General features: G+C 38.5%; 4 protein-coding genes across 7 annotated transcripts; 3 read left to right on the forward strand and 1 right to left on the reverse strand.

The window, feature by feature from the left end:
* The first annotated feature begins 385 nt into the window (after nt 1–385).
* Nucleotides 386–6,365, forward strand: txndc9 (thioredoxin domain containing 9). The gene is made up of 5 exons (XM_004081475.5): nt 386–524; nt 1,704–1,918; nt 4,193–4,311; nt 5,043–5,297; nt 5,375–6,365. The coding sequence occupies exons 2-5, from the start codon at nt 1,745–1,747 to the stop codon at nt 5,493–5,495; spliced, it is 669 nt and encodes a 222-aa protein (XP_004081523.1). The 5' UTR covers nt 386–524; nt 1,704–1,744; the 3' UTR covers nt 5,496–6,365.
* A 106-nt stretch (nt 6,366–6,471) lies between these two features.
* mrpl30 (mitochondrial ribosomal protein L30) lies at nt 6,472–16,853 on the reverse strand. Of its 2 annotated transcripts, none has more exons than XM_078940107.1 (6): nt 16,820–16,853; nt 8,291–8,328; nt 7,911–7,994; nt 7,037–7,183; nt 6,756–6,829; nt 6,472–6,681 (listed from the first exon to the last, which is right to left on the reverse strand). In XM_078940107.1, the coding sequence occupies exons 1-6, from the start codon at nt 16,836–16,838 to the stop codon at nt 6,552–6,554; spliced, it is 492 nt and encodes a 163-aa protein (XP_078796233.1). In that variant the 5' UTR covers nt 16,839–16,853; the 3' UTR covers nt 6,472–6,551. The 2 variants fall into 2 exon arrangements, with proteins under 2 accessions (XP_078796233.1, XP_011487664.1); XM_011489362.4 differs by lacking the exon at nt 16,820–16,853 and adding an exon at nt 8,471–8,564.
* mitd1 (MIT, microtubule interacting and transport, domain containing 1) lies at nt 8,740–12,332 on the forward strand. The gene is made up of 7 exons (XM_004081477.5): nt 8,740–8,986; nt 9,065–9,166; nt 10,392–10,528; nt 11,245–11,331; nt 11,412–11,524; nt 11,712–11,772; nt 11,867–12,332. The coding sequence occupies exons 1-7, from the start codon at nt 8,842–8,844 to the stop codon at nt 11,960–11,962; spliced, it is 741 nt and encodes a 246-aa protein (XP_004081525.1). The 5' UTR covers nt 8,740–8,841; the 3' UTR covers nt 11,963–12,332.
* Nucleotides 15,928–24,624, forward strand: cracdla (cracd like a). 3 transcript variants are annotated; one of them, XM_078940103.1, is made up of 11 exons: nt 15,950–16,026; nt 16,242–16,287; nt 17,123–17,182; nt 17,338–17,482; nt 17,591–17,726; nt 17,820–17,984; nt 20,817–21,068; nt 21,161–22,223; nt 22,528–23,612; nt 23,991–24,114; nt 24,187–24,624. In XM_078940103.1, the coding sequence occupies exons 3-11, from the start codon at nt 17,134–17,136 to the stop codon at nt 24,381–24,383; spliced, it is 3,216 nt and encodes a 1,071-aa protein (XP_078796229.1). In that variant the 5' UTR covers nt 15,950–16,026; nt 16,242–16,287; nt 17,123–17,133; the 3' UTR covers nt 24,384–24,624. The 3 variants fall into 3 exon arrangements, with proteins under 3 accessions (XP_011487668.1, XP_078796229.1, XP_011487667.1); XM_011489366.4 differs by having other exon boundaries at nt 15,928–16,287; XM_011489365.4 differs by lacking the exons at nt 15,950–16,026; nt 16,242–16,287 and adding an exon at nt 16,941–17,038.
* Nucleotides 24,625–26,865: the final 2,241 nt, after the last annotated feature.

Genomic DNA, 26,865 nt, shown 5'->3' on the forward strand with positions numbered 1-26,865 from the left:
TTGTGTTTGTTTTGGCGTTGTTTTAATTTAGTTTTTTAAGCGACCCAAAGACCCACTTTGATGAAATTAATGTTTTGTTTTTTTTAAAAATGTTCTTGTGGCATTTCTATGATGATGATGTTGGATATCATGGAGTTAAGAAAATTGAGTTCAAAATTGCATTTTTGAGTAGCGTATTTCTTTATTCCATTAATGAATCAGGAGCAGACAAATAAAATGCTGGTTAAAAATGTGCAAGAAAATATGCTGGGCAGGCCACAAGCTCCCTGCTCCGCTCCGTTTTAACGCATCTGTTTGTAGATGACTTGATACGGCACGTCTTTTTTCTTCCTTCCTTCTAAACAGTTACAGAAAATAGCGTTCTGTACAATTTATAAGTAAATACATTGTTTTCTTGTTACTCACTCATTTAAAAAGATAAACTTTTGGCAGCTTTAGTTTGAAAGTGGTCCGGAAGTGAATGTGTGACGTAACAAGATTTCCTCGGGAACATCTGCCGTCAACGCTAGATATCTTCCCTTAAGGTAAGAATAAGAATATAAAACATTTAGAAAAATTAGTAGATGCATAATTCTTACACTAGCATAAATTAATATCCTGGGGTGGGGGTAGAAATATAAAAGAATACGTTTTGTAATTTTTTTAACGGCATTCGACGATGATAAATAGCAAGTTAGCTTATTTGGGTAACACAATGAATCGCCAAATGCGCGTGTTTGTTAAAATTAATAAACCCGTTAAATGCTAATGTTTGTATGTTTACGTCCAAACTACCAGCAGTAAAAATTAAAAGTAATATGAAGAGCCTAGAGAGACGCATTTTATGGTTAGCTGTGTTGCACTTAGCAAATGTTAGCTAACAACTGACGAACAACATAAAGGCGTTGTCGGTGTTATTAACTGTGTGTAGATTCGTTAATTTTCCCCGTGAAACTTGTGAGGAAAAACAGTTAACGCAAACTATTTTTTACAAAATATAAATAAATGTAATGATTCCATTTTTTGCTGTTTCTTGCTGTAGCATAATGCTCACAGACACAGTGTAATAAACATCAAACTTTCCTTTTTTGAGTTTGAAATGATTGAATGTTTTGAGTGAGAGGTGTGACCTAATGATGATGCACCTCAAAATTAAGGAAGAAAGGTTTTTTCTTTGCTGATTGTTTGCTTGTGTCATCTTTTGTTCCCATTGCTGCTAAGAACAAAAGATACACTGATCATTGGGACATTTATTGACTGTTTTTTCTTATCAACTTCTTTGTTATTGGCACCTGGTCCAAAGAAAGTGCAGGAACCTGCATTTAAAAGTTATTTCAAAAACTGACTTGGTCAAAGTCTTTAACCCTTGTGCTATCTTAGATGACCTCACCCTTGAATTGACGTGTTCTCCCTACCATGACAAAGGTGGATGAAGGTGGAAAGATTTTATGTAATCCATGGACACCAGTGAAGATCACAAATCATTGAAGAAAAAAGGTTCAGAGCACTGTCTAGTGGGTCTAGATGACCCAACTCCCAATGTTAAAGTGCCTAGGATAGCACAAGGGTTACAAGGAGAAATGAATCAGGTTCAAGGTGTACCTTTTGAGTTTTAAGTTGGATGTGACATGTACAACAACCTAAACATATCTGCAGATTCAAAGACTACTACCCATGTGAGCCAAAACTAGCCATGTCTAATAAACTGATATATATTTTTAAAGTTCTGTTCCAGATTGTGGCAGACTCAACTCAACTAGGAGCCATGGCCAACTCATCCATAGAAATAATATCCAACATTTTGGAGCAAGCAGCAAAAATAGCAGAAGAGCAGGTGGATGCGAAGTTGAGCCAGCTGAATGAAATGGATGAAGACGAGTTGGAGAAACTCAAAGAGAAGAGACTAGAGGCACTGAAGAAAGCACAGAAACAAAAGCAGGTGAGTCTAATGTTCTCTGAATCTGTATTTGTTTGTAAGAATATGGCACCTTTACTTTGAAACCATAAGTTCTGTATGTTTTCAAAATGTTTATGTATTTTATAAAATATTGAAAAAGTCTGCTTCTCTAAATACGATTTCCTTTTAAAAAATTAACATTTTAGAAAAGCAGCACTTGAACATTTCAAAGAATTTCATAAAGTGGATTATTTTACCCACTTTTTCTTTTAAGCGTAAAAATAAACAAGGGAGAATGTCCGACTTTGCAGAAGCAACTGGTTCACGCATCAGCGTCCATTAACATCTGATAATGGACAGCTTGAAGTGCATTATTCCAATTATACTTTGATCATTTACAAAAGCGATAAATATTTAATCAGTTATTAGTACTTTAATTTAGTTATTTTTAGGTGTATGTTTATCTTTAGATTTTTCATTAGAAGCGTACTTTTTGATGCGCGTTGCCATGGTAATAGCTACAGAGTCTGCACCGATCTCGCTCTGCAGCAGCAGAGAAAAGTATCATTTCAGAGGGAACGTTTACCTCTTCCCACTTGTTTTTGTCCAAATGATGAAGCAAAATCTTCTGCCAAAGAAACAAAGTCCACAAGTAGTTTCCTAAATCCTATATGAAAGAAATACCCACCATTCACTCTCACCATTAAATCAATTTTTAAATTAATTTATAATTAAACGATTTCTAAACTTGTGTTTCATGTTTCTGTTGTCCCAACTAACTGGCGTTGAGGCCAGCAGAGTGGTATTGAACATTTAGGCTATGTGACCAGAACTCCTGTTTTGGGTGTCCGTCATCACTTTTTAAAGGACCCCCTGCAGCCAATCAGAACTGAGTGTTTACCCAGACACTGGAATAATAAAATATAAATCATGATAAAAAGTTATTACAGTTTAGGGCTGCACGATATGAGGAAAACTCGCGATATGCGATATTGGTGATTAATATTGCGATAACGATATCATTTGCGGTATATAAACAAATATCAAACCAACCAAAATCATAATTTCCATTTCAATGCAACAGTATAAAAATTATACTCCAAATGACCCTTGTCGACATAGGAAGCAAACAGCAAACATAAAAGGGCTCATTTGATTGATCAAAAACGTAAACGTGTCCTTCCGATTGGTTAAATGCACAAAGGGATTTATTTCATTTATTCAATATTTCAAGCTGCCATGAGTTTGTTTTAGCACATTTAACCCTTGTGCTATCTTAGATGATCCCCCCCCCTACCTCCCTACCATGACAAAGGTGGATAAAGGTGGAAAGATTTCATGTAATCCATGGACACCAGTGAAGATCACAAATCATTGAAGAAAAAAGGTTCAGAGCACTGTCTAGTGCAGGGGTGGGCAATTCCAGGCCTCGAGGGCCGGTGTGTCTGCATGATTTCCAGATAGTCTTGCCCTACTCATGATTGATTACCTGGTTCAGGTGTGTCCAGCCAATAATCTTGCCCTACTCATGGCTGATTACCTGGTTCAGGTGTGTCCAGCCAATTAGAACATGCCAGAGCAGGGTATGCTGGAAAAGATGCAGGAATGCGGCCCTCAGTGCCCACCTCTGGTCTAGTGGGTCTAGATGACCCCACTCCCAATGTTAAAGTGCCTAGGATAGCACAAGGGTCAAGGTAACCATTTATTGCGATTTTTGCCGTCTTTTGCGGTATGCATATTGCACAGCTTGATGTCGCGATAACGATAAATTTGCGGTATATTGTGCAGGCCTATTACAGTTGAATCTAATAGACTTTTTTTTAAATGATTGATTGTATTAATTGATTCAATTCATAATCATGAACCAAGAAGGAAAGTTGTGCCTACATTTAAGCAGCTGTAACTGGTGCAAGTCTAGAAGAAGCAGACCTTTTAGTTTTTGTGCGTTTTGAAAATGTTTTGTTTTAGTTTAATCTCTCTTTTAGGAAACTCACATTTGTCTTATTTAATAAGAGAAAATGGCCAAACTATGACTGCAAACATCTTGTAGCCAATGCATATGGATTAAATTATCTAATTTCTGAAGTGATCAATTATTAATCTGCTCCTGTGTCATTCTCTGACTGACATCAGCTCAAATTTTAAATGCTGCTCTGCAAAAAACCCAGCAAAATAAAACTATCTAAATCTGGATAATTAGTGTAGATTTGTGATTTTTTTTTTTTTTTTTTTTTTTTCCTGAAATGGGTAATATTCATGTCTGACAGTTAGAAAAATGATAAGATTGTAAATAATTTGATGTTTTTTTCCTTTTAGGAGTGGTTGGCTAAAGGCCACGGTGAGTATAGAGAGATCGCCAGTGAGAAAGACTTCTTCGGCGAGGTGAAGGAGAGCAAGAATGTCGTCTGCCATTTCTACAAGAGTTCAACCTTCAGGTATAATTACAGCTACATAAGAAACACCCACCTGAGGAAAGATTTTAACGCTAACATTAAGTGCATTTTAAAAGAATTTCTAAGTTTTGGGGAAAAAAAGTTTAAACTTTGAAATTTGAGATGATATTAAAGACCCATGCCATCATCTTTTCGTCTTGTTTTAAAGCGTTCCCATTGGTCTTAACTATAATGATGCCGCTTTTATTCAAATGGAGCGGAGCAGGGAGTGTATTTTCTACGTCACAATTAGGCTCTTTTTCAACCATCATTTTGTCGTTTGCTCTCGATTCACAAAGATTTGATTGAGGATAATCTCAGAATATGATGTTTTGAGCTCAATTTTCTTCAAATATGTCATCCATCTTCAAAAAAATGACCCGACATGTTAAAAAGACCAAAATTACAATTTTCATCAGTTTGCCTTTAAATTCTTTGCACAGCAAAGGAATGAGACCGTTTTTATAATACAAGTAAACCAAAATCCAGAATCAGTTAGTCAAATTTCACTAAGGCATAACTTAAAGACTAAACAAATTCTGTTAATCAACTAAATTAGAACTAAATATTTGAAACATTCAATAGTAAATAAAATGACTGTAAAAGGTTACATTGTCATTGGGAAAAATGACAATACTCTAAACTTTTGTGAAAGTTTGTATTGCTTCATTCATATATATATATAAATATATATAACAAATCAAAAAACATTTGTTTCCTCCGTTAATCTGCAGATGCAAGATCCTGGACAAACATTTGGCCATACTGGCAAAGAAGCACGTTGAGACAAAGTTTTTCAAACTGAATGCAGAAAAGGCCCCTTTCCTGACAGAGAGGCTGCGCATCAAAGTCATTCCCACGCTGGCGCTGCTCATTGACGGAAAGTCTAAGGATTATGTGGTTGGATTCACTGACCTGGGAAACACGGACGAGTTTTCAACGGAAATGCTGGAATGGAGACTTGGATGCGCCGATGTTATCAACTACAGGTGAGATGGGCAGAATCTGGAATAAAAAGGGTTGTGGTGCTATAGATAGGACTAACGCTGTCATTTTATTCTTCCAGCGGTAACCTGATGGAGCCTCCAACAGCAGCACAGAAATCAGGCACGAAGTTCTCTAAAGTTGAGAAGAGAAGCATCAGAGGGCGAGCCTGCGAGTCTGATTCAGACTCTGGAGAGGACTGAAAACTCAAAAGCCGCTTTTCTTCTACCTCAGCATTAGGTCGAACGGAAAGCTCTTCCCAAGTTATTTCCTTATTAGCATTTCATTTCCTTTTGAGTGGATATATTTCGTCAGTCTTGTCCTTGAGCCACCATTGTAACACGTGTGCCAATGTTAAATGTGTTCAGGATTTTGCATCAGTATAATTTTTTGTATGAAAAGAATTTGACAAATCTTGACTTTGTTAATGTATTTCAGTAACAAATCCAGGCTTCAGGAGCTTCTGCTCTGCTCTGCTCACCTGATTCAGGTCATCAGCAGCAGATGTGATTAGGAATCAGCACCCCCAATTGTGAGAAATCCGCCTTGAATCATTTTTGATTAAATGACTAAGATGCAGAAAGAACGTCTGCAGTTTTTTTTGTTGATAAAGTTAATCTTTTCCTTAAGTTATTTCCTCTCCAATCACTAAGCAGCAGCATGACTCAGAATATAATAAGCTTTTGTAGTGTTGAGCATATATTTGCTTGATTTTGCAGTTTGATTCTCCACCCCCCTGTAAGTTCTAAATAAACATTCATGTTCCTGTCTCTTTTTAATACCTTATTGAGGAGACACATCCAGCCCACATGTTATAATAGCTTCTATTCAAGTTTATACCTCTGTTAACCTTTGATAAGACATTCAGAGAAATGTCTAAATGTGGACGTCTTAACTTATTGATGTTTCGGATTCAACGTTTTTTTCTGGTCTTTTTCTGGTCTTGGTAAAATATACCAAATCATTTTCCTAACTTTGAAAAATGTATTCATGATGTCACTCATGTCAATTAAATGTTTCAAACATCAACTAGTGCAGACTTGCTGTGGAAAATAAACATTTTTATAATTTAACAGCTTTGTGTAGATAATTGGTACTCAATTTTTAATTTTGTATCCAATTCTAAAATATACAGATATTAAGGATCATGCTGGCATTACATAGAAATTTCTCAAATCATTATTTTCACACTACAGCAAAACCAAAAACTTTATTTTTTAAGCAACTTTTGAACACTGGATCACAAAGCGACGACGAAGCTAAGACTCGCTGATTCGGGCGACCGGTTGGAGAAGGCGCCGCACTATCAGCTCGCCCTTGCTGTTGAGGAAGGCGTCGGCCATGTCCTGCTCAGCGGGCAGCCCATAGGGAGTCTGCAGAGGCTGGATCCTGAAGGAGCACAGACACCAAAATGACTTAACATTGGACAATTTTAACCGCTTGCTTTAGTGCAGGAATCTTACCTCACAAGATGCTTCACAAACTTTAGTTGGCTGTTGACTGCAGGTGTGTTTTTGTGAATTACTGGTACATGTGCCTATAAGCAAGACATTTGGACAAAATTGTAAGACAAAAAAAAAAAAAAAGAATGATCTGGAATCTGTCAGTTAAAAACCCTTTGGAAGCCCAATATCAAGACTGTGTTGTGAAACAGGTACCGGTACATAAACAATTATTTGAGGAGTGGATGTCTTGAGAGCCACTAAAATGCAAGCGTTCGCTCCACCCACGACTGAATCCTCACCTTTTGGAGGCCGAGGTGTTTCACCATCTCCTTCTCCCAGTACGGCCTGCGCATGGTGCTCTTCACCCGAGTCACTATGTGCAGTTTGTGGGGTTGGTCTGGGTCACCACCATATTTGTCGTGCTCTTTTGATCTCTCAGCAAACACCTGGAAAGAGTTCAAAGACGTCTGATTGGATCTACTTTATGAAAAGAAAAACCCAAACCCCCTGCAAGATCTGCTCCGTATTAATGAATGATACATTTACTTATTTATATTTAACAATATGTATGGTTTTTTTCTCTCTCTGTCTTTCAATGCACATTATTTTCTATTCTAACTGAATGTGTGAATTGTTTCCTTCAGCCTGGAACACAACTCATCTTGGACATTTACTCTGAGTCAGACATATTCACCAGCTTGAGGCTCAACAGAAAAGAGTGCATGTCAGAAAGCGAATGACAGACATAAAAGCTTTTTCTTTCTTATTCGTTTCTCTCAGACTTAACACTCTCTGGGCTTGCATGCCCTCACTCATGTTCAAGTTTATCTGCAGATTAAATGCTTCAGAAAATACTCTCATCTTGGCTATAAGTAACATTAGATTTAGTGCCATGCGCTTCCAGTCAAATTTATGGAAACACTGGAGGGACTGTCTTTTTATTTGTCATAGCAACTGATGTTTTTATGGTGTGGTATGTATATGTAATCTTATTATCTTGGTATTTATTCTTATCCTTTTTAATTAATTTATTGTTTATTAACTATATACTGTACCTCAACTTGTGTATTCTTGACACTGTGTATTTTTTTTAAATTATTGGGTCTGTGTATTCCTTTTTACTGATTGGACCATGTGTCTGTAATAAATTATATCTATCCATCTTATTCTTACCTCTTTGAGGATCCTTGCTTTCCTAAAGGTGCTGCGTGCTGACACAAGCCATCCACGCGGGGACAGAACTGCTGCCTTCAGGGACTGTCATGTAAAAAAGAGATGTCATTTTTTTCTGATTTATTAAATTTGAAAGATAAACAAAGTAAATCGTAAATAAGATTTTACTTTTCATAGTGAACTATAGTCATTTACCCAAAGACGCAGTCTAAGTTGACCTAAATACTGCTTTGCTCGTCTCTAAAGCCCTGTGTTACGATTTTGTTGTTCTTTAATGAGCTTGGAAATAAAAATGGGTTATATCAAATTTTTTGACTGTAGAAAAAAAAATTGGTGATCATTATCAAAGGTGAATTTATTGAAACCAGTTCTGCACTTACCTTCGCCGGTAAAAAGCTGACAGCTGACATGATGAATGCTGGGAAACAACAATATCACACCAAGGTTACTGTCCCGAAACCCGCCAAATTACTGCTTATTTCGATCGTAATGAAGCGACTCTTCTGTCATAATACTACAACTAAAACCACAAGGCTAGAATTTTAAATATATATATATACCTAAATAGAAGTAAATTCTTGAACACACGTTTGTCTAGTTTCATTTACGTCTAAACCGGAAATGCTTCTGGTGTTACATTTAAATGGTACCGATACGAAGAAACAGATATCGATATTTTCCGCAACTACGCAATGATTTTAGAAGTGTGGGTAATTTTTGAGCCAAAAAATACCGAGACGGTTAGAATTTAATTTAAAATAAATATTTAACAACTAATCCTACAATGTTTCTGAAATATAAACCGTGTTTTATTTTATTGTCGAACTGTTGTGTTTCTCCTGGACTTATTTTGGTGGTACACTGGGAGCTTTCCATCAGGTTCCGACCGTTTTAAAGCACCTTAGTTACATTAAATTTATGGAAAGTCAGAATGACACAAAATCATGTTGCTGGCATGGAGGCGTCCGCCGTCTCCGTCTTGAAGCGGGCGGTGGAGCTGGACCAAAACGGCCGCTTCCAGGAGTCCCTTGTCTGCTACCAGGAGGGCATCCAGCTTCTGATGGATGTGCTGAAAGGTCTCCTCTCATTTTCACAACAATAATATACATTTTCTAAATGCTAATAGTCATTTTTATTGTTTTCCTTGTGATCAGCGGTAAAGGAAGAGACAAAACGAGGACATTTCAGAGAAAGGATCAAAGGCTACATGGACAGAGCAGAGCAGATCAAAGCTCACGTTAACCAGATGAAAGAAGGTAAATAATAATGATCCAGCTGTTTTTGAGGCAACCTACTCCTTTCTTTTGCTTGTGGGTAAAATGACCTTAATATTCGTGTAAAGAATTAGCAAAGATAAATTAGATATTAGTTTCCAAACAGATTGATCCAACAACCTGAAAGGACATTTAATATGACATTTGAGGTACAACTCTAATGACATTTTTGTTTTTAACATGTTCTTGTGGTATTTTTCTGATGGAGGACATATATTATAGAAATAAAGCTCAAAATTGCACATCTGAGTATTTCTTTATTTAAATTGTTGTGATTCAGGAGCAAATGAAAAATGCAATTTGAAAATCGATTGTATTTAGGTAAAAAATAGATTGGGCGGACTGCAAGCTTTCATACTCAATTAAGCTTCTTTTGATGATCTTTTCATCTTAAAAAGTTTACATGAAACCAATAGTTTAATAACATTCATTTGGATTTGGAATTGATTTATTTCAAGCAATTAAAACAATAAATATCGAAGAAAGACAAGCAAAAGATATGTATGACTATTCATATATCAAACTCTAGGCGATTAATTGTGACTTGACTGGAAAAAAAATATAGATGTGACTTTAATCAGTAAGTTTAATGAATTGCTTGAAAGGGAGTGGGATAATTTAATAATAATAATATATTAAATAATAATTTAAAATAAATATTTAACATCTAATCCTACAATGTACCTGAAATATAAACCGTGTTTTATTTTATTGTTGAACTGTTGTGTTTCTCCTGGACTTATTTTGGTGGTACACTGGGAGCTTTCCATCAGGTTCAGACAGTTTTTAAAGCACCTTAGTTACATTAAATTTACGGAAAGTCAGAATGACACAAAATCATGTTGCTGGCATGGAGGCATCCGCCGTCTCCGTCTTGACCCTCTTCGTGGTCCATCTGCATGCTATACAAAGGTGCGCTGGCGCAGGTCATCTAAGGTGCTCGGCTGCATTGACCTCAGTAACCTCTCGAGATGTGTGTGTATCCTGTGTTGTTGTTTGTCTGACCTTCTTCATCGAGATGTACTGGAACTGAGTTTCTCCTTGTTGGGATTAATAAAGTTTTCATTCATTTTTTCATTCTTTAAAGCAAATTTATATAATCCTACCCCTAATAGAATTTACTTTTGGACTTCAGTATCGGACTTTCCCAAACTTACATTTTAAGCGTTCTTCTTTTTTCATCTTTTACCATTCCCTCTCTGGATAGATGGGAAATACCACGAAGAAATAAAAATCGCAGAGGATTCCACCGGTTACAGCTATGAGGTTCTTTTCAAGCCGTACATCAGCAGCGCTCTGACAGAGGTCTGGGTGGAGGATCCATACATCCGGCACACTCACCAAGTATGAAAACTCCTCTCTATCACTGTTTTTGTGCTTTTTAGGATCATCATTTTTATTGAGGCTTTCATTGTTGTTATTATTGTTTTAATTTATAAATCCAAAGATGAAACCAGTGTGATAGACTGCACTGACCAACTGACCAAAGATTTTAACCACAAAAACCATCAACGGAGCTTAATCCTTAACTTTGTTTTTATCTCAACAACTGTTTCTTAAAGTTTTCAAACACTTGTTTGTACATTTTTAAATTTCACTGAATGATTTCAGTATTCAGGCAAAGCTTAAAAACCCCAAATGATGCATATTTATTCAAAACATTTAAAGTGTTAAAACATGATTTTGTTGGGAACACGAGTCTTTAACATGAATATTACAAAATTGTAGTTTTTTTATATAAAGTTCAAGATCCTTTCCATTCATAATAAAGAAAACTCTCAAATATTGATTTAAATGAACAACAATTGTTAATATGTTGATACTGGTTGTACATTAAAAGCAATTTCCCCATTGTTGGATTCATAAAGACCTTATTATTTCTTTCTTATTTCTAAATTACTTAGGGTAAAAAACGTTACTTCTTAGATTCGTTATTAATCTTAGTTTTTTCTTTTTTGTTCAATATGCTTTAAAATTGTCACAAGAGTAAAACACGGAGGCCGTCTTGTAAACTGCACTACATGCTTTTATTGCACCGAGCCCCTCTGTCACTTCCCCAGTTGTACAACTTCCTGCGCTTCTGTGAGATGCTGCTGAAAGCCCCCTGCAAGGTGAAACAGATCCACCTTCTCACATCACAAGATGAGGTAAGTCACTTTGTTTCCTAAATCGGCAAAAGTTTCTTTTGTTTCAGTTTGTTTTTAGAGATTATCGTTGTGTCCTGCAGGCCAACAGCAGCCAGCAGAGCAGTGCTCTGGCTGAGCTGAAGGACAGCCTCAGCACTCAGGGAGTCGATCTGGATCTGCAGTATTCCTCCACCATCCATGACCGGGAGATCAGGTCTTCCCTTCAATGACATTAGTTACACTCTTTTGTTTTCTACACCTTTTATAGGCTGAATTTTAAGGACTTGGCTTCAAAAAAATAATTTACTACTTTGAGGGAACCTTTTTTTAAAATATTTGAATGTCACTTTCAGGGATCCGTACAACATAAACAAGACTAATAAACGAGACTTTGTTCTTAGGTTTGACAATGGCTGGATCATTAAAATTGGAAGAGGACTAGATTACTTCAAGAGACCTAAGGTGGGATTTCAGCACAGAAAATGACTGCTGTCTATTCTTTTTGTCTTTTACTGTGAACGGGTATAACAAGCTCCGATCCTCTTATACCTTTCAGGGAAGATTCTCTGTGGGATATTGTGACTACGACCTCAGGCAGTGCCAGGAGACCACCGTAGACATTTTCCACACCAAGCACACCAAATCTCTATGAAACTTTAAAAGCTTAAGGTGTTTTTTTTTTCAAACGTGTGTTTATATAAATATGCAAAAAAAAAAAGCAGGGATGCATATTATCTAATAGTGCCTTCAGTTCATTTGCAGGGCTTGGACTCATAATCAGGGTTTACTTTTCAGATCTGGAATGGGTGAAACGTTAACCGCGACATTACATTTTTTTATACTTTTGTACTTTGTGGGCTTCTCCTGTTTCTTCTTGCACTTCTGATGTTATTTAACTATATTCATTTGCAAAATGGCACTTTTAGATGTTAAAGATTTTAAAGAATTAGGTGTTGTAAATAAATTAGAGCATTTTTTTTGTGTAGAAAACAAACCGTTATAAGCTTTCATGATACCACAAACATTTCTGTTGTAATTTTTTGCATAATCTTTTAACTATAACATCAAAATAATCCCAGGTTATAGAATTTGTAAAAAGCAAAGTAGCTTAAAAAAAACTCACTCCAAATATTAATTCTACTAGGGTGACATCAGCTAAATTGGGCCACATTTTGGTGAATTGCTTGGGATACTGAGAAAAAATAATGTATGACATTTGATATTGTTTATTTCTATATATACATTTGTTTTTTATTAACGTATCAACCAACAGTTACCAATATGTCAGGGCACTCAGATGATATACACTGATGTTTAAAAAAAGTTCAGTCTGACATTCAGTCAGCAACTAACAGAAAATCCTATAAAAGATTAAAGCAGTGAGAAGCTGATGATGTCTGCAGTGTCTACAACCAGAAAAGGTTCCAAAATTAGTTCCAGATGTATGTTTGGATTTGTGCAGGGGTTGCACAGGTGGTAAAAACCTCAAAGCTGGTTCAAATCCCAGCTGGGTTTTTCAGTTGGTTGTTCTCCTCATTCGTTTGTGGGTTTTCACTGGATTTCTCCCACTGTCCAAAAATACGCTTTATAGGTTGATTGGTGACTAAATGAGCCCTTTGTTGTGAATGTGTGTGGGTGTGTGTGTGTGTGTGTGTGTGTGAGATTGTCCCTGATGTATCTAAGATTGGCTCCCGCGAAAAAAACCCTGACCCTGAACAGGACAAAGATGGATTTATAGATGGATAACAAACACATTTTAATCAAATTTTATTGTTTTAGTCAAGATAAAATCATTTTCTATGGAAGAACAACGCTGTTCATGAAATCTCAATTGAGAGGTGGACTCCGACACTTCACGCAGGGATGGGATCGGATTATCTTTCAGCCTTAATCTCGATATACTCGGTCTTTATCTGGTGACCGAGTGGAAGACAAAATAATCCATGTGGAAACCTCCTGAAGAGACACTGATATGGCATCCTTTAGCTGAATGTGTTGTGTTTTTCGTTGTTAGGTGGATACAAGGGTTGCCATGCAGGAAGCGGAGTGCCAAAAATATACTATATAGTAGAATATAAATGCAGATAAAGAAACCTCATATTTTTCATGCATGTGCAGATCAGAGAAACTGGTCTCATTGACACAAGGCCGGTATATTTACGTGACGGAGAGACGGCTGCAGCGAGATGAATGAATGTGGATGCAATGTCAACTCCTGCTGTCCTCCCTGCCTCCCTCCCTCCCTCCCACTGACTGTAGCCCAGTGGCCTACATAGCTCTTCAGTAAGGGAATACTATGCTGTATGAATGTGCAAGACAGCTGCAACACAAAATAATCCACAAAACAAAAGAAATAAATCGGCAAGCAAACTGAGTTTTAATTAGAAATGATAAGGACAAAACTTTGGCTGCAGCAGCTGAACTTTAATTTAAAGGAAATCCAAGAAGATTTTTTAAAAATATTTTACTCTTCAAAATTTTAAAGTAATAATAGGTCAAGGGGAACCAAAATTACTCAGCATTTCTGAAAACTGGATTGCACATTTTAATAAGGTCAAATAATTTGCAGATGACTTCCTTCTGTAGTTTTATTCAACTTCTATTTTAGTTCAAATGGAAGCAAAATACCTAACCTGTTATTTTTATCTGCTTTCACGTTTTAACATTTTCTATTTTAATACGAAGCCTAAAAAATTTGTTTTCAATGGCAATATTGCATTTAAAAAGTTTTCAATGTTATACTTTTTTCTTTATTATTTATTTGAATAATTTCAGCAGTGTAAATATTTTTAATTTCAAATTAAAACGGTGTTAATTACCCCACAGTTGACATCCACCTCCACCTTTGCTGTCCCCCCATTGCTCCCTTTTTACCTCCCCGGTCCTTCACTCTCCCCTTCTGCCTCTGCCACACTGGTCAGAGCTGCACTAAGAAACTCATAAAAAGCTTTTTTTTTTCTTTTCAAAATGGTGGCTTTTCTGTTGGTTTTATCTCCATAGCAACAATTTCATGTTTTGGTGGACTGGGGGTGATGAACAGCTCTATATAATTTTTAGAAGAATTGGCAAAAGTACACTTTTTTATTTCCTTGGCAACAGAGGTTTTTTTGTTAACCACGCCCACATTCTTAATATGTTCATATGCATATACATTTGTTCAGCTTAAGCCACTGATTCATGTATTACATTTTACAGTATTCCAGTATTTAAAAAAATGAGCGAGCAAGAGGGGAATGCTACTATTGCAGCTCACCACACTAACGCAGTTCAAAATCTACAACTCCTGAATCCAACATTTGTTCCACAGTGGCTTCCCAATGATGCTCAAGGAGTTAGGACGAGAGAAACCAAATTACCTGTGAGGAGTTCGAATTTGTAGCCTAAATTAAAGGAGATTTTTTTTTCTTTTTTATTCATGATGACAGTGTTTTCCTGAGGTCAAAGGTCAACAATACTTCAGTTGTGGTTGTACACTTAACCTAGTGGTGTGCATGAAAAATTTTCATGAAGATTGAACAAAAGTTTTTTTTCTCTCATAACGTGCGAAAAATCGCCAAATTTCACACTTTGCCACCAACTGGCTGTAGATCCTGTTGCCATCCCATAATAAATTCAAAACTTCCTTTGGATATCCTCGACAAAAGTGTTTTGGTTTTGTTAGTGGATTTTGGATTTTTTTTATCCCCATAAGAGATTTTGGGCCCCATTCCAGCTGTGATGTCATCGTGTTTATGGAGGGGTGCATCACTACGCCGAAATTTCATTATCACAGGGTTTTGGGGCTACTGTACGTCCGAAATCCCTCCCTAATCCCTAACTGAAGAAAAACTCTATAGTGCAGGACTATCAAGTGCCGTGGATATTAAAGGGAATCCAGACACCATGCTCACTGGTTTTTAGACATTTTTTAAAACTCCAAATTTAATGTCTCCAATGAAACCTAACAAATATGAACTTTTTTTGATGATGTTGCTTTCGAGAACATTGTTTCTGCAGAGCGGCAGGAGTTAATCAGAAATTCATGTGCAGGGCAGAGTTGTCATGAAGTGAGCCTTCCCTCATTTCCCATCATCCATCTGTTTACACGTTCCCCCACAGTCTCATAGCCATCATACACCAACCCTAACATTACTAGTGCAACAAAAATGGTGAGCTACTCAGTCGTACAGTTAAGATTCAGATCTCAGTTCAGATGAGGAAAACAAAGAAAGGAAATGGATGTAATTGTACAAGTGGATGCATCAGAATGGAGCAGAGCAGGGAGGTTATGGGCTGCTGATTGTAGCTCCTACGTCAAAAATACAATCTATTTCAAAAGTTATTTTTTATTTGCTTCTGATTCACAATGATTTGAATAAAGAAATACTCAGAAATGCAATTTTAAGCTTAATTTTCTTCATATCTGTCCTCCATCATCAGAAAAATGTCCCAAGATCATGTTAAAAAACACCTGAAACCTGATATTGATTGGAATAAGTCTTTAAGCACATTAAATTACACCTTTGACTGCAGTTTAGATATATTGAAACTGTACATTCCAGGGCTGTTCTATTGAATTTTTCAACCTGCAACATACAGCCCCCCCCCGGGGATCATGTGGGGAGGAGTCAGAAGTGTAAACAGTTCTATGAGCCATAATCCTGAATGCGTGTCCTCTTTCCAACGGGGGCTTTATTTTTTTTTTCCCTCTACTCTCATTTCTGGGCCTAAAATCAGGTTAGCGTTTTATAAGGAGCTTAGCGCAGAGGGCCACAGTGTGCCACTAATGTAATAGAGTATCCCTCTCCCTCCTTCTCTCACACATTCTCATCTGTCCTCCTTTTTCTTTCTGCATTTGCTTACCCAGTCATTCAGTGACCTTCTCCCTCTCTTTATTTCCCTGTGCTGTTTTTTTTCCCACCTCCCTCAGTTATTTGCCTCTTGCTCTGCAGATCTGGCTAGCCTGAGGTTTAAACCTGAGAGAAGGACAAACCGAAGGTAAGTTCCTTTACTTTTGATGAGAGCAGGACTGTCTGTGTTTTTTCAGGTGAGATTCCCGGGAATCTGTGCTCCGTGCTAAGCTCCTGATGTGGATTATTATGGTGCAACAGTCTTACAAAGATCTCTCTGCAATGTCAATATAATCGAGGAGATTATTCTTTGTTTTTCTGTGGAATATATTAGCTGTGTGAGCTGTAAAGAGTTTGGTTGGTTTTGTTGGAGCTATAAAACAAACAAGTTTAATTAAAGCGGAGAAGTTTGGACACTTTTTTCCCCCTTTGAGTGTCATGAGACAATCATGTGTGCTTTTAAAAAGGTGTACTTTGTGCAGCAATGTGGACTTTGGCTGTTTAACACCTCTTGTCTTATCATGCAAGACCATGCTATGTCTCAGAGGCACAGCTTCGGTTGTTTATAAATCTCAGACTCAATACCTTCTCTAGGATATGGTCAAAAGCAACAAAAACAGTAAAAAAAACAATGAAACCTCTGCATCCTGATTGTCTACTTTGCTCAAATGTTAACTTACCTATGGTTTTTGTAACCATTTCTATCTTCAGTTCATTATATTTTGTTGATCTTCGGGCAACCTCACCCATCCAGTGTTGTTGCAGTAATGGTTAGCTTTTCTCCTGATAATGCAGAGTAATAAACCTTTGAACCGCACGCCCGTATTTGATCCTGAGATCTCACAGCTGCAGTATTCATTCCACTTTTGGTGCCCTCCACTATGGGACCTCTAAAAACTGTATGACTTTACTTTTTGGTACTTTTTTTGGTTCAGTTCTCCTTTCTGTTATCACCTCTCTCATTTTTTGCATTTCTTTTCCAGAGATCAGACTGATGGAGTCTTTTTCTGGAGATGCAGAAGAAGGTACAGAGGACCTTGCAGGTGAGATTAACTTCAAATTTCCTAAAATAAGAATGAAAAGACACATCAATAAGATAGAAAATGCTATGGAGAAATAATGTGAATGCTAAGGATGATAAGAACAAGAGAAGAGAGTCCTTCTGCATGTCTGAATCTGTGTCCCGAATCTGTTTCAGGGAATAAAAAGTTCAAAATAAGGTCTCTGAAAACGCGACTGTTCCGGAAGAGTAAGAAATCGGGGGAAGAGAAAGCAGAGAAACTCAGCCAATCAGCCAGTGACATAACTTTTGCAGAGAGACTTGGATCAGATGAGGATTTACTGTGAGTAGGAAGTTTTTATTTTTTATTTTTTAATGTCAGATGCATCCTTTTTTTTTTTTACAATTGAAGTTCATACACCCTCTCTTTTTTTCCTTTTCACCCTCTCAGAAGCGGTCAGAGAATAATGGGCTCTCGAGCATTTTCCCATGACAGCATCTTCCTGTCTGAGGAGGGTCTGTCAGACCCGGAACCAGCCAGGATTTTATCTCAAGAAAACGTTCCCGGCAAAATCAAAGCTCTTCAGGTACTGCTTTTTTGTTTTAAGACGTGAAATATAATATTTATTGTCATTATTGACACTATTTCTAAAGCATTAAGCTGTTTCCTTCCATCATAGATGAAGCTTCAGCTGCAGAAAATGCATTTTGGGCCCCCCCCTATGGTTTTACCCGTCAGAAGTCCAGACTCAGAAGACAAGTGTGGACATTCGGAGGATCTCTTTTTTCAAAGCTCACGTGACACCTCAGGAGAAACGGTCTCATCCCAGGGGACCCTCAACAAGGTAATAAAGCATCTCAAAGTTGAAAATGTGGCGTTCCTTCTCGCAATTCCTGGTTTTGTTGACTAAAGTCATCAAAAATCATCTGATTGTAATGTGTCTTACTGAGGAATGTCCATCTCAGACAAACTGAATCCAAATTATTTTTTATTTATTCAATATAAATGAATCCAAAAAGAAAAACATAAGGGGAGCTACAGGTAGCTCCTCTTTGCCTCTGTAGGTCTGAAGGGGAAAAAGCTGCAGGCAAAGGCTGAAAGTTATGAGCACACATTTGCCAGAACTGAAGTGTGCTGAGCGAAAGCACAACAACCACAGCTGTAAACAGAGATACTGAACAGATAGTCTCTGATGTCAGTCGTTGGATTCTGATCAGTTAAAATGAAGTCTGGAGTCAGACGTTAATCAGGTTTGGTCAGCGCCTGACTCCAATAAAGTTGGGTTCACATATTGGTCCATCCAATTGCCCTTAAAGACCCACTCTGATGGAAAATGTTGTTTTTGGTGTTTTTACACATGTTCTTGTGGCATTTTTCTGATGATGGAGGACAAAAATAAAGAAAATCTATCTTGAAATTTAACTTCTGACCATTTCTTTATTCAAATCGCTGTGAATCAGGTGTAGATTAAAAAATGGAGTTAGAAAAAGCTTATAAGTGTGTTCAAATGTTACTATGGTGGGCCACAAGCTCCCTGCTCCTCTTCATTCTGATGCATCCCCTCCCAGACAAACAGATCCATGTACGTCATTGTTGTCCTCGTCTGAGCTGGAATCTGGATAAAAACTATACAGCTGGATAGCTCTAATTTGCTCGCCATTTTTGTTTCACTAGTAATGTTAGGTTGAGGTTGTGAAACGCTCAAATCTAGCATGAGAGCAAGTAAACAGATGGATGATGAGAAGTGGGGGCAGGCTTACCCTGCGCCACCCAACTCTGAGCTTCTTTATTTTGGCTAAAAATGGCATAATCATAATTAAAAGACCATTGGGAAGACTTTGAAAATAAACCAAAAGATGATCGAAGTGGAACTTTAAACAAATGCACAACTTTGAGCTCTGATTAAATCAAAACAGCTGACATGCAGTTGTTATCAGTAGCAGTCATATCAATATTAATGGAAAATGTACTTAAAATCAGACTGTAAAAATAATTATTTTTGCTGTAAAGTTGGACTTTTAAATCCTGAAAGTTCTTGGGAACTTGCTCCATTTTGTAACCAGCCTCCAGTGGTTTTTATGGAACTGCAATATTTGAAACTAAACAAGCAGATACCTCTCAACTCTCAAGCAAGAATGAGTCAGAAAACACGTTCCAAATGATTTCAAGTTGAGGTTTTCACTAAAAAATTCTAAAACGCTTTCTACAAGTGAATAGCCAGGAGCCTCTCTGTCTGAGGTAGCTTGTTAAAAGTCCCACTCTAATCATTATTTTTTCTGCTTTTAAAGTTCCCAGTGGTCTGTTAGTTATGATTATGCCGTTTTTAGCAAAAACAAAAAAAACAACACCTGTTGTTTTTTAGGACATAGTTTCTGCAGAACAGCAGGAATGTTGGCACGGAGTTAGCCCACCCGTATTTCCCATGATCCATCTCTTTACACACTCTCCCACTAGCTTACAGCCCCTTACAACCCCAACCTAACATTACAAGTGCATTTAAAAGTGTCAGACTCAGACAAAGAAAACAAAGACGGTCATGAATCCAGACATCTACAAGTGGATCCATCAGAATGGAGCGGAGCAGGGAGCTTGTGGCTGACTGATTAAAGCTCTGACCTCACAACTGCAGGCTTTTTCCTACAGGATTTTTTTCGTCTTCTGCTGATTCACAATGATTTGAATGAAGAAATACTCAAAAATGCAGTTTTAAGCCTAAAATTCTTTACATGTGACCTCCATCATGAAAAAAATGCTACAAGAACACGTTTAAAATGCCCAAAATATGATTTTCATCCGAGATGGTCTTTAAAGAAAACTTGCCATTATTGTTGTGTTATTAGCTTCACAATCTCACAAAGTTCAAGCTCTGAGGCAAAATGTAATTATTTGCAATGATTTAGGGAAACAAGAGCAAAAAAAGACCTAACTGAGGTATATCTGTTCCTTTTGTGAAATTATATACAACTCCAATGAGTTTTAACAGAAACATGTTTGTAGCAGCTTCTTTAACAGCCTATTCTTTCTGCAGTTCTTTTTTAATTAAAAGCAGACAGGCTTAAAAACAGTTTTTATTTGCAGCTTCTCAGCAGTTCAAAGCTTCACCTGATCCAGGGTCACTGCACAAGTTGCCAGATCTTTTTTTTGGCCGAAACCTGAGCTTCTTTCTTAGATAACGACTTGCTGAACAAAACTAGGTGTTCACTGTCATGTTTGCATTCTTAAAGGTTTGCAGTTGATTTTCCGGAATAATCTAATTTCTTTACTGTCAATTAAACTGGAAACCTGGTTAAAAACCACTTTCTCATCAGCTTTTTACAAAAGTCCATGCTCACCACAAAGCTACAGAGACTTACTTTCAACAAAGATGGGCAACTGGATGAAAGAGGCATCACTTATTAAGACCTGAGTCCTTTTTAAATAAATGTCTGACTAAAACTTTATTCAACCCAAAGAATTCAGAGCTCCCAAAACCGTTTTCTATAAATGTGTTTCATTGTGGCTTGTGCTCAAAATTTTAAGGAATTCTCAGAATTCATCAGACAAAATTCAGCTTGGTAAAAAAATTATCTACTTTTCAAAAAAAGAATGCAGTAAAAAATAGCAAGTATGGATCAATTGAAGAAATCCTAATAAGCTAATTCACTTGAAAATAATTTCTTTTGTTTTTATCTTTCAGACTCAGCTGGTTTATCCGCCTCTCTGTCCTATTTCCAAACCTCCACCAACTAAAACTTTGTCCCCGACTTTTTCCAATCCTTGGTCTTATTCTGCCACCAAAAATTCCCCTACATCTACCATCGAGCCTCTGTTAGATTTTGGCACTCCGCCCAGAGCCCTTTCACGCTTAGATAGCTCTGCGGCACGCCACAGAATGTCCGTGAAGCCCAGAAACCAGAGAGCCAGCACCAAGAAGAAGATCTCCTCTGTGGTGAGACACCAGCTCCACTCACCTGTGAGAAGATAACAACAAAACCATCCTCTGTCTTTGTTGTTATGAACTTCTTTTTTGTTTCTCTGCAGTCTCAGTCTGTGTCCTTTCCACAAAACAACAAGGAGGAGTCAGAGAAGGAGCACGAGCAGAAGAGTGGTGTGAAGGAGGAAATGACAGAGAAGTCAGAAGAAGAGGTTCCACAGCAACTTCAATTGAAGTCTGAGGAGTCTCCACCCATCACTTCAGACCCGCCACTCAAATTATCCGATCCAAACCTCCCACAACACAACCATGCTCCTCCTGAGGATGTGCTCCTAAGGGTTCTCCAAGTTAATCCTGACATGGATGCCGTAGAGGCTTTTTCCAATGAACCTTCTTCCTTCTTAGAGTCAGAACTTAAAAACAAAAGAGAAACAGATTTGGGAAAACAAGTAATTTTTCATGAAAAGACAAAAACGGGAATGGCTGAGGTTCTGTCAGACCAGATATCAAGTAACCTCAGCTCACCGGTGCCCACCAAGTCTGGCTGTGCTCCCTTTGAGGGCCAGAGCTTCAGAGGGATAACAAGGCCTTCTCCAGGATCTGGATCTTTCCATTTCTCCAGTGTCAAAAGCGGTGATGATGATAGACCCCGTTCAAGCAGTTTTGTGCTGAAGCAGGCGGAAGCTTTACTCAAGAGGGAGGAGAAAATCGTGAGGGACAAAGAAGATCTTAAAGGCTTCCAGCTCAAAGGCAGCCCCTTTGCCCTGGGACGCTTTAAACAAGAGGGAGCATCTATCAAAGTCTCAGGAGCTCCGTGGGATAAGAAAGACAGTGCCAAAACTGAAGAACCAGCATCACCAACCAAAACCGTACTTGTGGAAACCGTTGCTGCGGAAACGGAGGAGGCGGACGACAGCCCGGGGCAGTTAGAGGAGGCGGAGGAAGTCACAGAGGCCCGGGAGGAGGAAAAAAAGACAGCATTCGGTATTAAACTGCGGGCCACTTCTCAGTCGATCAAATTCCGATCGGAAGCAGCTACTAACCGCCTTTCAAAGACAGTCATGCAAGAGGAGCTCAGCGAGAAGCCAAAAAAAACGGAAGTAGGTGAAAAATCCAGTGGAATGTCGGAAAAGTTGCCTACAAGCACCAGCTCCACCCTTAGACCAACAGGTGACATGGCTTCATATTCTGTTCCTGCAAAATGACAGAAAATTACATACTGAAATGAAAAAAGACAACACATGTTTTGATCTTTTTTTTAAATATTTTTGTGGGTGACAGATTTTTACTCTACTCATTATTAAGAAAGAAAGAAAGAAAGTTCCTGCAGCAAAGATGATTTGTTGTAGTAAATAATCATTCAGCACCATAGATAAGATTTCCTCTGATGACGGAAGAACCTTGTACTCATAAACATTACAGGCTTGCTTTAACTGTTGCCAAGGAGATCTAACAGATGTTTGTCTTTCCCCAGATCCGGCTCCAGCTGGTGTCTCCTTTCAGATAAAGCACAACATCCCCCCGACTGACAATCTCGACTCCCCCAACACAGTCCAAACATCCTCCTCCAGCGTCAAAGAAACAGAGCCACAGCCCGGCCCCCAAACGTCCTCATCCGAGGTGTCCTGGATGAGTCTGGCAATGGAAAAGACCAGGACTCTCCAGCAGCTTTTCACAAGCAGACTTTCCAGAGATTCAGGAGCCCGAACACAACCACAATCTACGGTTCAAACAGAGGCCACATCTGGGATGCAAACACACAAGGAGACGACGAGTGGTCAACAAAATCCAACTGTGCCATCAGCTACAAATCCAACGATTGCAGATAAAAAAGCTGTTGGAGAGCCTTCCTCCGGCACGTTCCTCAGAGACGTTCAAAGCACAGCTCGGCCGCAGGGACAGTCTGTGGATCAAAGTGAGACGAAAATTGTCCTACAATCTCAAAATGAGACAGTAACGTGTCAGCAGCATCTGGCGCAAACTCCAAACCAACCTTTGTCAGATGCAGCATGGGAAGAATCCGTTCAAACTCTAGAGACGTCTCTGAAACCATCGATAGTGGTAAAAAGGCAGAAGATGACGTCTCCTGCTCTGTCGCACATCTCCAGAGAGTCATATTCCTTTAAACAAACCAAAGAAGATCAGTCACAGCTAAACCCAAGCCTACACACCTCACAGTCTGTTTCTCCTTCAGCACTGCAAACCAACCCATGGATGAGCCTGTCCCCCTTGCGCTCTGCATCACAAACAGTCAGCTCATCTCATTCTGCACAGGTGAACGCCCCAGAGCCGCTTGCACAGGCGTCAGTCCAGCACCAGCAGGCACCCTGGAGCAATCCACCCGCCGGCCAGCTCAAGTCAACAACTGCAGCTCAGACACCGACTCCTGCAGGTCCTCCTGCAGACTCTGCCTCTGAGAGTGGGGAGAAAGAACCCCCCACGCAGAAGGACGTGCCATCCCTCTCAGTGAGGCGAGCAGTGTGGACAGGTTCAGCCAGCGACAGGGCCGTGTTTCTTGAAAAACGCACAGCGTGGACCACTACACCTGTGATCAAAGGGGTTCGTGGTGCTCCTTTGGGGCTCATTCAGTCTTTAAAGCAAGTAAAATGTTTAACCCTTTGAGGCCTGAATTTATTTCCATGTATGAAAAAAAATCACATGTTTTTGCTAAATTGATTTAATGCTGAGTTAAAGTCAGTTTTGGAGCAGTTGCATATTTCCATGAATAGGCATCAAGGGGTTAAAGAATTAAATATTTTCCTGAAAAATCAGGAGGCTCAGATCAGGCACGTGCAATGCTTTTACATTTGTTTTTTTAGGTTTCCTCTATAAGTTGCTTAGTAAAGCAACTTTGAAAGCTTTTGGAGTAATTATCATATCGTTAAACTACCAAGATATTGGTTTCACGTCCTTCATCAGTGATTTTTCTCTCTCCAGGTGGAATTAAGGAAACCTCAAACAGAAGTGCAGACAGCCAGCGAACCCCCATCTCCAGCAAAAGTGACACCTCCAAGCAAAGACACGACTGCCGACGGAAAGCAGTGGGTAAAGCCTGCCTCAGGTAAGACTGACTTCTAAAACTAAAAGAAATCTACCTGCTATGTAAGATTAAAATTTGCTTTTTTTTCTTCAGAGTCAAGCCCCACCAAAGTACCAGAAAAGCCTCGCGATGAAAAATGGCTAAGGAGAAACCTGGGCTCGTCTCCATCACCGTCATCGTCACCTACGCAGCCGTCAGTGCTGCAGTCCATGTCTGACAGCGGGCAGCCATCCTGGATGGAGCTGGCGAAGAGAAAGTCCATGGCGTGGAGTGATAAGACCATGGACTAATGAGGAGATAATCAATGCAGGAAGTTGTAAAAAATTAGAATTGCTGAGATTTCACAGAGATGCTGATTTAACTCTTCAGTCAGTTTTGAGTGTGAGGTGGTTTTAATTGTAAAATGTTGATTGTTCTGTAAGCATACTGAAGGTTAATGCCAATCCCATTTCAATGTGTCTGTTTATGAATTACATACGAATCCTTCAGCATTTCACAGCTTTGTAAATTTCAATAAATTTCTTATACAGATGGCTTCAGTTGATCCCTGTGATGCTGAACGGATGAAACCAACACAGAAGACACCCGTTTATTTAGCTTACAACCCCCCCTGCAGGTCAGATATTGGAACTGCACTTGAACGAGCACGAACGGTTTTCCATTTTCTTTAAAAAGCGTGTTTTCAGACTCCACAGTGGTGCAGGTTCGAATCCCATCTGAGACCTTTCTGTGTGGAGTTTTCACGTTTTTTGACCCCCAAGTAAAAAAAATAATATCTGAAGTTTTTAGCACACATTTTTATTTCTAAACAAAGACTATTCTCTTTTTTCTGAATGACGAGGCATTACGACAAACTGCTGCTAATTCACAGAATTATTTAAAAGGGCAAGTCGTCAGTTACTGAAATCATGGACCCTTTTCAGAAACACAATGGAGATAGAATAGTCTAGAATTTAGTTTTAACTTGACCTGGAAAATGCATTCATTTTTACCCTAAAAGTTTAACATCTGTAAATGAACACCTTGCTCTGAGGCGTGTTCTTTCAACTGAAATCTGCTTTTACCCTTAAAGATTCCATAGCTCTCTAGAATTATCTTTCTTATGTTATCTATATATGATCTAGTATATTTTAGAAAATTTCAACAAAGGTTCAAAGGTGTTTAATAGGTTAAGTAGAAAAGTATTCAATTTGCACCAAAAAGGCAATAAATGTACTTTTTAACAATAAGATTTTTAAAAACCTGGTGAAGATTTTAAAAAACCCTTTTAATGCAAACAATTCATGCTTTAATGGCCTTATGTTTTGTGTTACAACCTTACAGTAGCACTTTTACTCCTGCGCCACCGTGCAGGAGGGCTGCATGGTGGCGCAGCTCTGCCTCATAGCAAGAAAGCCCCCGGATCAAGTCCCCAGCTGGGGGACCAAAACATCAATGGGGGACCTTTCTGTGTAGAGTTTGCATGTTCTCCTCGTGCATGCGTGGGCTTTCTCCGGGGACTCCAGCTTCCTCCCACCGTCCCAAAAACATGCTTCATAGGTTCATTGGTTAATCTAAATTGTCCCTAGGTGTGAACGTGAGTGTGCATGGGTGGGTGTGTGATTGTGGACACTCTACCCTGTGACAAACTGGCAACCTGTCCAGGGTGCCCCCTGCCTTTGCCCACATGTGGATAGAGTCCGGCAGCACAGTGACCCCGAAACGGAATAAACAGAAGAAGAAGATAATGAATGAGTAGCACTTTTATGCAAGTCCCACAGTGGAAGACACAGTTTACCTTTCACTTCCTATGAAAAAACAAGCTCTCGGTTTGGGTGCAAAATTCAATTAATAATTAACTATAATGCAACTTATTGGACGAGATAACATTTAACTACTGGTGTAATGTTTAATCAACTTCATTGATAAATTGATTTATATCCCTACAATCTAACCAGATCAATCCGTTTGAGGCGAGTTGTTAAGGCAAGTTATAAAATCACTTAAAAGTGAAAACAGTCTTCAACTTGTTCAGAACGCAGCAGCTAGATTGTTAGCAGGAACTAGCAGAAGAGATCACATCACTCCTGTGTTAGTTTCACTTCACTGGCTTCCAGTTGATTCCAGAATCAAGTTCAAAATCCTCCTGCCAACCTATAAGTCCTTAAATGGTATGACCCTGTCCTATATCAAAGACCTCATAGTGACTTACCACCCAAACAGAAAACTTTGCTCACAAAAAGCAGAACGGCTTTTGGTTTCCAGAATTAGTAAAAGTACAGTTGGAGGTAGAGCCTTTAGCCACCAAGCCCCTGTCTTATGGAATCAGCTCTCAGCTCATGTAAAAGAGGCCGACACTGTTTTTTTACATTCAAAGTTAGGCTTAAAACATTCCTCTTTGGACAGGCTTATTGTCAGGCTTGCTAGTAGAGAATTCTTTACTTATTCCTCCCCCTACCTCACCTACTTAGTCTACTAGTCTGTTTATTTTAATTTAGCAATCAGCTTTTGTATTTTATGATTGATTTTATGTTTTGTACAATTAGCGAAGCCAGTTGAGACAACTGTGTTGTAATATTGGGCTATAACATTAAAACTGAATTAAATTGAATTCCAAATATAGTCCGATTGTATGACATGTTGTTTCATTCAGTTTAAGCCAAATATTCATGTATTACATTTTTACAGTATTCTGTTAAAAATAAAAATGTGCGAGCAACAACAGAATAACGCCACTTCTGTGAGTTCACCACGCTTAACAGTGTTCAAAATATACAAACTGTAAAACTAATT

This window comes from Oryzias latipes, chromosome 21 (assembly GCF_053564925.1).
Source record: "Oryzias latipes strain Hd-rR chromosome 21, Olatipes_Hd-rR_3.1".
NCBI lineage: Eukaryota > Metazoa > Chordata > Actinopteri > Beloniformes > Adrianichthyidae > Oryzias > Oryzias latipes.